The 12708-nt window shown below is 43.2% G+C and overlaps 1 protein-coding gene across 2 annotated transcripts in view; it reads left to right on the plus strand.

Moving 5' to 3' along the window:
- The first annotated feature begins 309 nt into the window (after positions 1-309).
- ppm1h (protein phosphatase, Mg2+/Mn2+ dependent, 1H) overlaps positions 310-12708 on the plus strand; it is a 35189-nt gene continuing 22790 nt past the window's right edge. The window contains exons 1-4 of one of the 2 annotated variants that reach the window (XM_034587941.1): positions 310-756; positions 9588-9753; positions 10829-10876; positions 12120-12476. In XM_034587941.1, coding sequence (XP_034443832.1) covers positions 515-756; positions 9588-9753; positions 10829-10876; positions 12120-12476 — 813 coding nt within the window. In that variant the 5' untranslated portion in view covers positions 310-514. The remainder of the gene's footprint in view (positions 757-9587; positions 9754-10828; positions 10877-12119; positions 12477-12708) is intronic. The other variant, XM_034587940.1, reaches the window with a different exon arrangement.

Genomic DNA, 12708 nt, shown 5'->3' on the forward strand with positions numbered 1-12708 from the left:
TCAGAATCAAATATGTATAGATGTCAACACAACAGAGATTGGTGATATTATTATTGCATGATGAATGAATGTGTGTGTTAGGTGAATGAGGGGGTCCACTCCTCCGAACATGGGTCAGCACCCACTGCACCTTGCCCAGGGAGGGAGGCGTCTCTCTGGGATCCACTCACCTTTGACCTCCGGCAGTGTGAGTGGAACTAAGCTGCTCATCAGTGCGACGGAATCCACCAGCAGCGACCGGTTTGTCACATGACCAGCGAGCCTCCCTCCCTCTTTCCCTGTCTCTCTCCCTGTCTGTCTCTCTCTCTCTGTGTGTGTGTGTGTGAGTGTGTGTTTTAGTTCCGTGTTCACCGAGGGGCTGGATGAGTCTTCACGGCGTGTCTACCTTTTACGCCGCTGCAGGGATCGGTTGGGCGCGGGGAGCATCTTCCTCCTCCTCCTCCTCCTCCTGCTCCTGCTCCTCCTCCTCCTCCTCCTCCTCACGCAGTCGCTTCGCCAGGACCCACTCTGGACCATGCTCACGCGGGTGAAGTCTGCGGTGGCCAGCTTCATGGGAGGCGTGATGGCCGGGGGCACCAACGGAGAGCACCCAGGCGGCGGCGGAGGCTCGGACCTGCCGCTCCGGTTCCCGTACAGCAGACCGGAGTTCCTGGGACTCTCGCCCGACGAGATCGAGTGCTCGGCGGATCACATCGCGAGACCGATCCTCATCCTGAAGGAGACCAAGCGGCTGCCGTGGTCCACCGGCTACGCAGAGTGAGTAGACCTGTGTGCGTCCATGTTTTTCCACCGCATCCTTCCTGGACCAGAACCCAGTCATCAGGGCGTAAACACCAACACCAGCCGCTGTTTGTTCTCCTGTCTTCTTCCAGCAGGATCCATGCGGGGCCTAGATTACAGTAGAATCAAGCCAAGGTGCAGCAGATGGCCTGTGTATTCTACAACATAAACACCACTGTCTCCCATGGGGCCACAGCACATGATAAACCAGATAATCTATAATCTATAGTGGCCTCATCGGAGGACATCATTACCGTGGAAGCATAGCTGACGTCATTTGTTTATAATCAGGTCACTGGTGTTGACTCATTGTAGAATATGGAGTAAGATAGTGTTACATGATCAGATCAATAATAAACTACTCCATCCTAACCCAGACCTGTTACCAATATTTTACTTTAGGCTTTTCTTCAAATCTGCATGTGTCTGTAGAGCCAGTAAAACCGGATTACAGCCGTATAGACACATTGGATGGCAGCTTTTCTTCATTATTTGCTCAGTCAATGTTTGCCCTGTCACACACTGTTTTCCTCCTCCCACTGAATAGCTGAGTGCAGAGCTGCAGCCGGACCCATAAGATTCACCTGTTGTGCTGTTGATATCACATATTGGAGAATCCGTTGGGGTCCCTGGATCCTCCTGAATGCTATTTTAACACGTGGGCTTATAATCGTCAGAGGATATAATGCAGTGGCTCATGAAAAGTTGTTATGAACTGTGATGTTAGTGTGGCCTCTGCAAAAAATGGCTGAAATGAAGACTTGTATGGTTTATTTATTCATTTGATAGGGACAGAGCATGTTAATGAACATCAGTTTAAGAACACTCCATGTAAACATGCCAGATTCTAGCAAGAACGCTAATTTACATCTGTAGTCCCAAAGCAGGTAACAAACAAAGACAGACGCATCTCAAGCAACAACATACCAAAACAAACATAAACACCACACAAGTAAAAGAGGACAAAACACAGCCTGTTTTTAAACATGAACCCAAAAGTTAGATCTCGACATTTCCTGGACTTTGCCTTTCACATACAAGCCAGGAGATTGTGCGGGTAAGAGGCGTTCACAACAACAGGGATACGTCCGGCACCTGGGTAGAGCCTGCAGGGGGCAGAACAGTGGTGGTTCTAGGATATTTCTAGATCAGGGGCCAGAAAGGGCCACGGAGGGGGCAATTATATGATCAACATCTGCGTTCAATTCCTCATTCAGTTAGGTGCACATTTTAAATCATATGATTGTGAATATCCTCAGATTTTTTTTGTGAAGGTCTCATGTCAGAAACGTCATCAACACATTTCTCACCTCACTGTCTCGCAGTGAATTTTCCAGACATTTTCCTGCTGCATTTTCACATGGACTCACTCAGACATTTTACTGATATTTTACTAGGGGGCTGGCATTTGCATACAGCTGAGAGAAGTATGCAAAGTCACTACACACAAACAAGAGTTTACTTTTCATGTCCGGGACATTCACCTTTGACAGGACACAACTTAGAAATATAATAAAGTCAATATATAATAAACTTTTTCTAGTTTTCTATCTTTTGCAATCTCCTGTGAATAATTTTCATCTGAAGACAGAAAAGAAAGGATGATAATTTGCTTCTTTGTTCAGAAACCATCTCCAACTCATATATGTTCTAAAGTGGGTTGAATGATGTTTGCTATCGTGTTCATATATATTTACCCGAGTTATTGTTGTTTTAGAATTTGAAGAACACACTGTGGTGTTTTTTCTTCTTCACATTTGCATATTGAAACAGGATATGGGATGAGTTGAACAACCGGACTTCATGAATGTGTGTGTGTGTGTGTGTGTGTGTGTGTGTGTGTGTGTGTGTGTGTGTGTGTGTGTGTGTGTGTGTGTGTGTGTGTGTGTGTGTGTGTGTGTGTGTGTGTGTGTGTGTGTGTGTGCCAGCTTGGCGTGGCATCAGCCAGGACTGTACTTGGGATTTGTCAACAGTGGGCTGACCCGCCGGCTTTGTTGTCATGAAATCTCACTGCCAGCGGAGAAAACCTGATCCTATATGACATGATGTGATCCATACAAATCCTCTCAGGACAGTTTTAACATGGTCAGATACTGGATCACTCTGTAAAAAAGATAAATACTTGTAATGCATCTTGAGATCTTATGCTGGGTGGCAACTGTTTGCAGCTCTTCAGCCTGAAGGTAATAGAAAGTTATTCCACCCATCCATCCATGCCACGTATCCTTTTGTTGTTGAGGAGCTGGAGCCCACCCTAGCTGACATTGGGCGAGAGGTATAGGGCACACACTGGACAGACAGTAGATTGGTCCATACGATATTCATGTCTGACCAACAGGACGACATAATATATGGTTTTAATTAATTCTTTGCACTGATGAAAACATGGTTTGAGTGGAAAATACAAGTTGAGCACTGAAGGTGTGTGTATTCTGTCAGTTCTGGTAAAAATTGCAGTCATTCCCATAAAATTCTATGTGAGCAGTTACTTAGCTCTGCTCTGCTAATGATGTGGCTCTAGGGGTGACAATTTAAGACCATCACTTGTCCACTACTTGCATGGACCGAAATATCTGTCAACTGCTGGATTGCTTTGGAATGCATACATACAGTATTTTCACGGTGCCCAGAGGATAAACCCTAATTTCTTTCGGGATCCCTGACTAGGATTTGGCACACAAGCTTGTAAAGAAATTTGCGATTCCCAGACGATGCATCATTATGACTTCTCCTCTGGCACATATGCTGCCTGAAACTTAAGTTTATTTACACATTGGAGCCTAAACATTGTACTGGCTAAACATCACTCTTAGCTTGTTAGCATGCGGACATTAGAATCTAGCTCGAAACGCTGCTGTGCCTAAAGTCTCACAATCTCACAGAGCCTCTGACATGGCTATAGTCCTGTTCATACCTGTTTGTTAGATATACCATACAGTGATTAACATACAGTTTGTATCTAGTGACTAGAAAAAGAACAATACAAAATGGATGCTTCACAATCAGATCTTAGAAACCCTCACTTTTTGGTTTCCACCTTACACAAACATCCTGACTATTTAACCCACGTGCTGAGACTGTGCACGATGAACTGCGTAGTCTCGTGCTTTCCTTCCCTCACACCCCTGTGTTTGTGTGAGCGGGCCTGTCTGAGCCTCAGGGTTATCCAGGGTCAGTGTGTTGCTCTCACTGACAGGAAGAGCAGCTCCGCTTCATGAGGAGGACTCCGATGCACAGTCTCTGTGAGTGGGCGCACTGTCAGGTCCAGTGAGCATGATCATTTGAATGGATCAGTGACGATTGCTCACTCTCACTTGCATCACCCTTTCTTCTACTTTTACAGCGCACGTACAGGCCTCACTTCTGTAGACAGGCTACATATACTGCAGCTGCCCTCTCCAGCACTGACCACTTACCGTGCTCTCTTTTGTTGCTTACTCTTTCTAAAAGTAGAGGGGATGCTGCCCTGGATGTCACCTTCACACAGGAAGTCTTTTCAGTTTTTAGAGGGGTTCACCAAGGTGACCATGTCGACTCCCAATACATACCCAACTCTGCCATGAATATAAACTCCACGATATTTATAATATACTTTTTACGGTGGATTATTGATTCCGCCCACAGTCCAAAACCACGCAGCTTTGGTAAATTGCGGACTCTTGCCAGTAGGCGTGAATGGTTGAATGACTCGATAAATCCTGCATCCATCCTGAGTGAGTGATACAGTTGGACAGCGCTAAGTGCATGTGTGAGTGCACCCAAATGTATCCTCAATACGTCTATAGATCCGATCACACAGAACACAATCAGCCCTGCGATCGCTTGCGTCCTTTCAGGGGTGTGCCCTGCCCTTCACTCAATGTCAGCAGGGATTGGTTCCGGCTGGAGGGATGGATAGTACTTAGTTCTTTGTATGAGATCGGTGAACGTGGGACACAAAAAGCAACAATGGCCCCCATTTTATATCTAGCTTCACATTGTGCCCACAAGAATCAATCAAAGCAGACAGTTGGGATAAAACACAAGCACAACTCCTTTGGTCCAGTCGTGCATGGGATGATAATGCCAAAGCTAATTCTTTTCTATAGTGTTCTGAAGAAGATGTTCACGGAGAAGCGTTAAATAATTCGATTGTGATGATGGGAGCAACAAAACATGGTCCAAACACGCGTCGCCTTTTCTTCCTCAGCTGCTTCTCTCCTCCATTTTTTTCCTTCTTCTTCCTCAACTAATCCAATTGCGTCTTGGCAGAGGGGAGTGGTGACACTGGGAGAGCACAGCAGAAGTTGTGACAAAGGTTTCCCACTGACTCGGTACCAATAACATACCCCTGCAACCTCAGCAGCAATCCGATCAATGCCTAATCAATACGTCTGTGAGCGAAACACTCGCTCTGTGCACTGTGTGTTTTGGCTGCAGGTCAGCAGACATGATTGTGTTAGGGCACGTCGGTGCTGTGTCTGCATAGAAGGCAGCAAGGGGACATAGGTGGTGTGCAAGTCTGTGTGAAGGGAACAGAGACGAGGAGGTGAGATTTACAAGGTGTTTAACAGTGTGGTATCGGTGAAAGAATTCATGGAATGCATGTTTAACAAATCTGATCTAATTCCATGAACAGACCATGAATATGTGAGTTGTCCTTCTATATTTATACCTCTGCCAAGGAGGTAATTTTTTCACCCCTGCCTGTTTGATTGTAAGAAAGATTATGCAAAAACAACAACTTGGCGTATTATCATGGTGGAAGGAAGTGGTTTCCCAGGGAATAATTCATTGATCTTGATGAAATCTGACACATTAAGGGAACTGATATCTATGAGTGTGAAATTAGGTGCAACTTGACTGAATTTAAGGGGATTGTTGGTCCTTGGCGGAGGTATGTGCTCTGCTTAGTGTCATTCTACTGTAGTTAGAGTAGTTGGTCTTTTTCTCTAAGGTTCTAACATATTTTGTTCCATTGTAAAGGATCTTAATAAAGTTAGTGTTACCCTCAGCTGTGGAATGGAAGCACACGAGCGTCACTTCATTCATGCAAAGCTTCCCAGTGCTCAGTCACATGATGTAGCACATGTTCTCGGGTCGTTTCTGCTTCATCAACACAGAACCAACAGCATTCAGTGTGAGCTTTCTTATTGCACGGCTAAAGCAGTGTAACAATTTGTGCGCACCGCAATCTCTTTTTAGGATTATTTTAATCAATATCTTAAAAGAACTCTTTTTTTGATTAAACTGTTTTTTTTTTTTTAAGTGTAAAAACTCTATTATAGATAATGAAGTGATTCAATAGCTGGCATAAAAAGCTTTGAAAAATTACTGTTTTTTAGTAATTACTTATGCTGTGAACAGTGTGTCTGTAGTAGTCATAGCCTTCGGGTCAGTTTATTTTTTTCAACAACTTGGTATTGCTCATGTTTGCTTTGGTTGCACAACAAGATGAATGAACCATTATCACTCTCTTACAAGTATTGTATATATATATTACGTGGCATCTACTGCACTTCTGTCCGTCCTGGGAGAGGGATCCCTCACACGTGGCTCTCTCTGAGGTTTCTACCTTCTTTTTCCCCTGTTAAAAGAGTTTTTCTTGGTAGTTGTTTCTTACTCTTGTTGAGGGTTAGGGGAAAGGATGTCCTACCTTGTTAAAGCCCTATGAGACAAATTGTGATTCGTGAATATGGGCTGTACAAATATAAACTTGGATTGATTGATTGATATAGGGCTACATTTCATGACTATTTCCATCACAGATAAAGCTTCTTATTATTTTTGCACAACTTGTTGTACATAAGACAATAAAAAAAAAAGCCCTTCATCATTTTGGAATAAAACCCGGGGATGGATCCAGAATGTTTTTTTTTCAGTTTCATTACCATCTGTTCGGGGGACTGATATTTTGTGCAATTTGGTGCCGATTAACTTGGTGCGGAGTAAAAAAAGTGATGAATGTGGTTACACAAGGGGACTGTTGGGCCTTGGTGGAGGTATGCACTCTACCGAGTTCCCTTCTTGTTGCATTTAGAACTATTATGTCCGTATATGTAGGTTTATAATGTAATAATATCCCTAAAATGACCTGCGGGTTCCTGATTCTTTTGAAGCAGTGTTACTGAGGAAAAAAACAAAACAAAGCAAAGCAGGAGCACAGCGGACTCCAGCTCTGACAGGATAATTAAGGTCATGTGATGGTCTCGAATGTGAAGAAATGAAATGAGGTAACTGAATATGACAGCCCTGCTCTCAGATACAGCTCAGGCCTCGGGGGTCTGGACGGCTTCTCGTCTCATATCGGAGTTGAAAAACTTGAAAGCTCAACTGCTGTGAATCTTGTGATCTTCCAGGGTCAAACGGTCGTCATTCCCTGCAGTGCGCGGCCTCAGACACGCATTGTGGCGCATGAAGTTTATAGCCTCCTTTCGTAATATGAATTTCAGGAAAAGAGAAAGATCTCACAAACATACACCGTGTACTTTACATCAGTGCTGACCATGTTTCAGACTGATTTTAAATGTTTTTTTTGTTTTTAAGCTTGTAGAAAAACTTTAACTGTATAAATAAGAGCTGGCAACTTTCTTTATGTAGGACTTGTCTCTCTGGCAACAAAGCCTGTGTAGTGATCTTATTCTCTAATACCAAACAGTGGAGATATTTTCTTTATCCTTCCATTACTTCACTGTAATAATAAAATCAACAATTAAGGCCAACTAAATGTTAACTGTGATAAATTATCCATCTTTATCAAATTATCAAATCTTTCCCATTTGATTACAAAAGTGAACTGAAACCAACGGTCACCTGGAAAGTTGGACATCTAAAAACATCTGTTGTGCTGTGGAACACATTCTGCAGTAAAGAACAATAAAACAGAAACACTTGGTTTTAAATATGAAGCAGGTTTGCTAATCTATTAATAAGCAACACCACAGTTAGATTTACAACTTGATTAACGGTGACATTTGAGTATGAAAGTTCATTCTTGACCCGGGAAATAATAGTGTTGCAGCAATAAATCTAAACTTAAGGTCGATTTATCTTTTGCTGGATTTTTTAACTACAGTGCATGGTCTGCATCACTGAATAATGTGTGTATGGAGAAATGAATGCATGTAATGACAACAGAGCCATCTCCATTACAACTGAGCAGCCTCCACGTGTTGATGAAGACTTTGAGACGTGGTCAAAATCCCTAGCGAGACATCGTAAGTGGACCTGAGAAATATGTAGCACGTGGACAGCTAGAACCTTTTCTGTCGAGCCCTGAAAAAAAGTCCAGACCAAAACCTGTTTTGTCTCATACACAAACACGGGGAGAACATGTAATCTCCACACAGAAAGACGCTGCTCGAACCAGGATTCAAACCGGGAACCTAACTGCTGCGAGATAACAGTGCTAACCACAGCACCACCAACAACTTCACAGCACCACTGTGACGGGACGTGAAGCTCTTGCCTGGACTGTAATGAAAAGGACAACAGATATCCACAGTATCTGGGTTATAGCTGTGAGGGGAAAGCAAATGTTCCATTGAAACCTGTCTTACTGACACACTGTAGGGGAGTATGTTATTATTAGTCTTTAGCACGGGGGACGTGGAGAGCACGTTGTGTAACACACCAATCAAAATCAATCTTACTGAGTGAAGGCCTCCACAGTTAATATCCTGTGGTTTTGACGACCCAGTGTGTTTTCTTAGCTGTAGACGGACGATCTCTGCTCTGCGTGTTAGTCCCTGTGACCAATTAGGGCTATTTATATAGGATCCCCCATAGGGAAGTAATCATGACTGCCTCTCTGCAGACAATTAAGAATAGATGCAAATCTTGCTGTATTTCTGAAATTTCAATTGGTCTTTTGTGTCGTATAATTACAGAAGGAAAACAAGAAAAAATTGACCTAATTTCCACAAAGATACTTGTTTGTTTTTCACACTTCTTCCCGCATGCAGCTTGATTATTTAACTCCCCGTGCTCTAATTTCATAAGGTATTCTGTGCAGAGTTTTAAAAGGGCCACTGTGGAGTTAACATCTCCTGCGGTGTGGCTAAATTAAGAATGCCTGGAGTATTGTTAAGCAGCGTGTGCTTGTCCATGACTACAGCAGCTCGCAGCAGCGGTGCACCATCTGCCAGGTGTCGTATAATGCAGTATTCATGTGTCTTCCTGGCACTGGACTCAAATTGAATTGTGTATGTTAGGTCAGTGTACATCTGCTGCCTTTCATTCACCGTATCTCACTTTATTCACTGCTGCCATGGAGGCAAAACCATCACATTTAGATGAAAGGTCATCTTCTATCGCCTGTAAATCTGCTGCATCAGCAGTCATGTGTCCAGCAGACGCGTTGAGCAAGAGTCCCGCAGCAGAGTGTCTGCGGGCGTCCCTCTGTCATCCCTCCACATTCAGGAGATTGTGTCTCTGCATTAATAAACACAGAGAGGCCCAGTAACCTTGTGAAAAGTTGAAATGAAGACGCAGCTGCTGCTGAACACTCTGTGATTCTGATGGAGGGCTGTACTTGAAGTGATGTGAGGGAAGATGACAGATGATGTCACAGAAATTGTTCATCCCTCAGGGTCTCTTAGTTTTTGAACATATTAACTCGCTTCCCTATTTATATCATGAATAGTACACACATAACGTCTGCTGAAATTATTGAAGGTATTGTAGCATTTTGATCTCATGACTCCAGTTTTTAAAATATTTTATTTGTTCATAATTCAAAGAGTTTTTGTTATCTCTTTATATCAGGTGAAGTGTTAAGATGAATCATGGCTTCAATATGTGTGTCCTGTTATCTCCTCTCCATCCAGAGTGATCAATGCAGGGAAGAGCACATTAAATGAGGACCAGGCCTGCTGTGAAGTGCTGATGGTGAAACGGAGACCGGCAGGAAGCAGCACACCCAACCGGACCCCCCAGACCCGCAGGAGGTCCTCCCTGCCCAACGGAGAGGCCCCGGGTCCCCGGGAGAACCTGGTGAGTCAAACGAATGTGTCTGGATCCATTGGGAAGTAATCAACCATTCCACCTTATCCATCTTAACAACTCAAAAAATATAGGTTAACAAGTCGTATTATCCTTCAAGTACTTATAGTTATAGACAAAACATTTAAACAAGAACAAATAAGACCTCAGTTCTATACCTCAGCCTGAGAACTTAAAAGAACAGGGAACGAGTATTGGCTTGTTAATTCTGAGAATATGAGAATAAAATCGTAATATTATAAGAATTTTGTTGCACTTGATAAGACAGTTGTAATATTACAGGAATCTTTTCAAAAAAGAGCCAAAAGAAAATATATTGTTATTTGTGAAATCTATACTAAATGATAACTTCACAAGATGTTCCACATTCCTCATTTTAAATCTTGCGACAGGCTGATCTTCTGATATTCCCCCTCTAACTTGACACTTATTATTATTACTTTATTTCCATAGATTTTCTACTATTTCTTGCAATAAAAAAACTTTATTTTGGTATTATTACTTTACTCGTTTAGTGTTTTCCCTTGAGTTGGCCCTGATACGTCGTAACCCTACGTTTTGATGACGTGTTAAAACTCTTCAAGAGCTTCTACATTTGAGCTCAGAGTGAATGTAAAGTCCTTGAATGTCCCTGGGGCCTGTTGTTGGGACCCACTGTCCCCTCATCCCGTCCCATCAGCAGTTTATTGGGGCATACAGTGACAGCCAAGGCAAACATGAGCACATTTACTCACTAAGAGGGAATTCAAGTTTACTTTGTGTTCTCGCACACAACACAAAATGTCATGCATGAAGGAAAACTACATGATTATAAAATGTGAAGCCACTTCTGTTTGTCTTGGGGAGCTGTGCACTTACACAGGATAATGACACACTTAGCTCAGTCACTGACTCTGTCACTTTATACTGATGTGTATCTCACTTTGTCTTTCTGATTTTACAAGCGCACTGTGATTTATGTTTGCTCATTATATAGTTCTCTTAAAACACTTTGTAATTTGATTTGTAATATATTTAATTTCCTCATATTTATATAAGTAACACTGCTGCTAATGTTTACTCTCAGCCCACCAGTACTTCACCAAGCCCTACCGAGAGCCTGCAGAAAACCCATGCAAGTACCTCATGACTCACTGCTGCAGTGATACTAGACCCATAAGAGTAGTGTCGAGCTGTTTCTAGTGCTCTTTGCTTCATAGCCTCACGCCGTAGCTCCAGCATGCACTATATTTAGAAAATCTGAGCTTTAGTGTGTGCAGAAATAAGCAATGATCCACACTCAGTGACCAGAAAAATGCAATATACTGTGTAAACCCTGACCCTGCTGAACTCAGCCCCTCCCTTACATACTGTATGTTTCCGAGCACCTTCATGCACAGGGCTTAAGAGTTATTAGTATCGAAAAGAATAAAAGCATGATCACTGGTTGCAGGAGGGCGGAGGATGAGACAGTTGCGGCACTTTTTGAGGGCTCAAAGGCGTGTGATGAATGAACCACATCACAGGGGACTTTATGTATGACGTTATGTGGGAGGAGGCCTTTTGTAGATGGACTTTAGGAACATGCATGTCAGATCTATTAAAGCCTGTAGATTGAAGCATTGGTGCCAGAGGAAGCAGAATGAGTTCATCCATTCATGGACCTCTTGCACCACCAAGAGGAAGTACACGCTCAGATCAGAGGCTGTCATTGAAGTGACAGCTGCAGCCCCTGAAAGCGTTTCCACTGAACACCTACGGCAGTGGTCCTCAAATGGGAGTCTATGGACCCCCGCAAGACCATGAACAGTTTCCAGATTCATCTTCTTAAATGATCATGATATCTGGGTTTTCTAGGTTGACATGGTGAAAATATTTTTAATAAAGTTTATCTCAAGTTGTTATTCACGTAACTAAGTCGAATTGTAAAAAAAATAATGGCTGTCAAATGATTCCAAGGGACGTTAATTTGTCCTTGTGTTATCTTGAGTGAGGACCTATGGGTCGTTAGTGGGTCCCAAGTCTCTGGGTCGGCTGTTCATCATATGACTGCAAGATAATTGTTTTGTTTTTTTACACATAATAATGGATGATAAGTCATTAAACGTTATTGATCATTAATTATCCTGAATAATTGTAACTATCATGAGTCCCATTTGGAATAATTAACCTGCTGAAAACAACTTCTTAATAACTGTTGAGAAACCATTCTATATTTGAACCAAGGAAACTGCAAACACTGCTTATGACCACAGAACGTTAAGCTACAGACAGAACTCCACTTAGATATTGTCAGATAAAACAGCTCAGAGATGAAAATGTTGACTCCTCTGATAACTGACACTGGGTTGGACTCTGTATCTGATGTCTGTATCCAGGACGGCTCTGAAGACCTGACCTTCCACTACTGGGCGTTGTTCGATGGCCACGCCGGCTCCGGGGCAGCTGTCATGGCCTCCCGCCGGCTCCATCACCACATCGCCCTGCACCTTCAGGAGGTGATGGAGATCCTCTGCACTCCGAACCTGCTGCCACCCACATGCCTGGGCGAGGAGCCCATCAATCACCATCTCACCCCCACATCCCAACGCGCCCTCACCAGGGCTGCGTCTCTCCGGGGCGCTGCAGGGGCTCCGGGGTCACCCAGCACGCCACCTACACGCTTCTTCACGGAGAAGAAAGTTTTGCACGAGAGCCTGGTGATCGGAGCCATCGAGAATGCCTTCAAAGACATGGTAAGAGACATGTCCTGGGTATAAAGGAGACATGTGAAAGTTGTCACTGTGATAAGGTCTTACATAAACTCCCCAATGTGAAATTCAAATACTACTCGCTCCATTCAAATGACAGAATATAAAAAACGTGTTCCTGTGGGACTGCTAAGCCTCTCGCACAAAGAAAACCAACAATTCAACTTCCGACAATCTTAAAAAACATTTAAGACATTTAGAGATTTGACAGAAGTGT

The sequence above is a fragment of the Hippoglossus hippoglossus genome, chromosome 6 (genome assembly GCF_009819705.1).
Source record: "Hippoglossus hippoglossus isolate fHipHip1 chromosome 6, fHipHip1.pri, whole genome shotgun sequence".
Taxonomy (NCBI): Eukaryota; Metazoa; Chordata; class Actinopteri; order Pleuronectiformes; family Pleuronectidae; genus Hippoglossus; species Hippoglossus hippoglossus.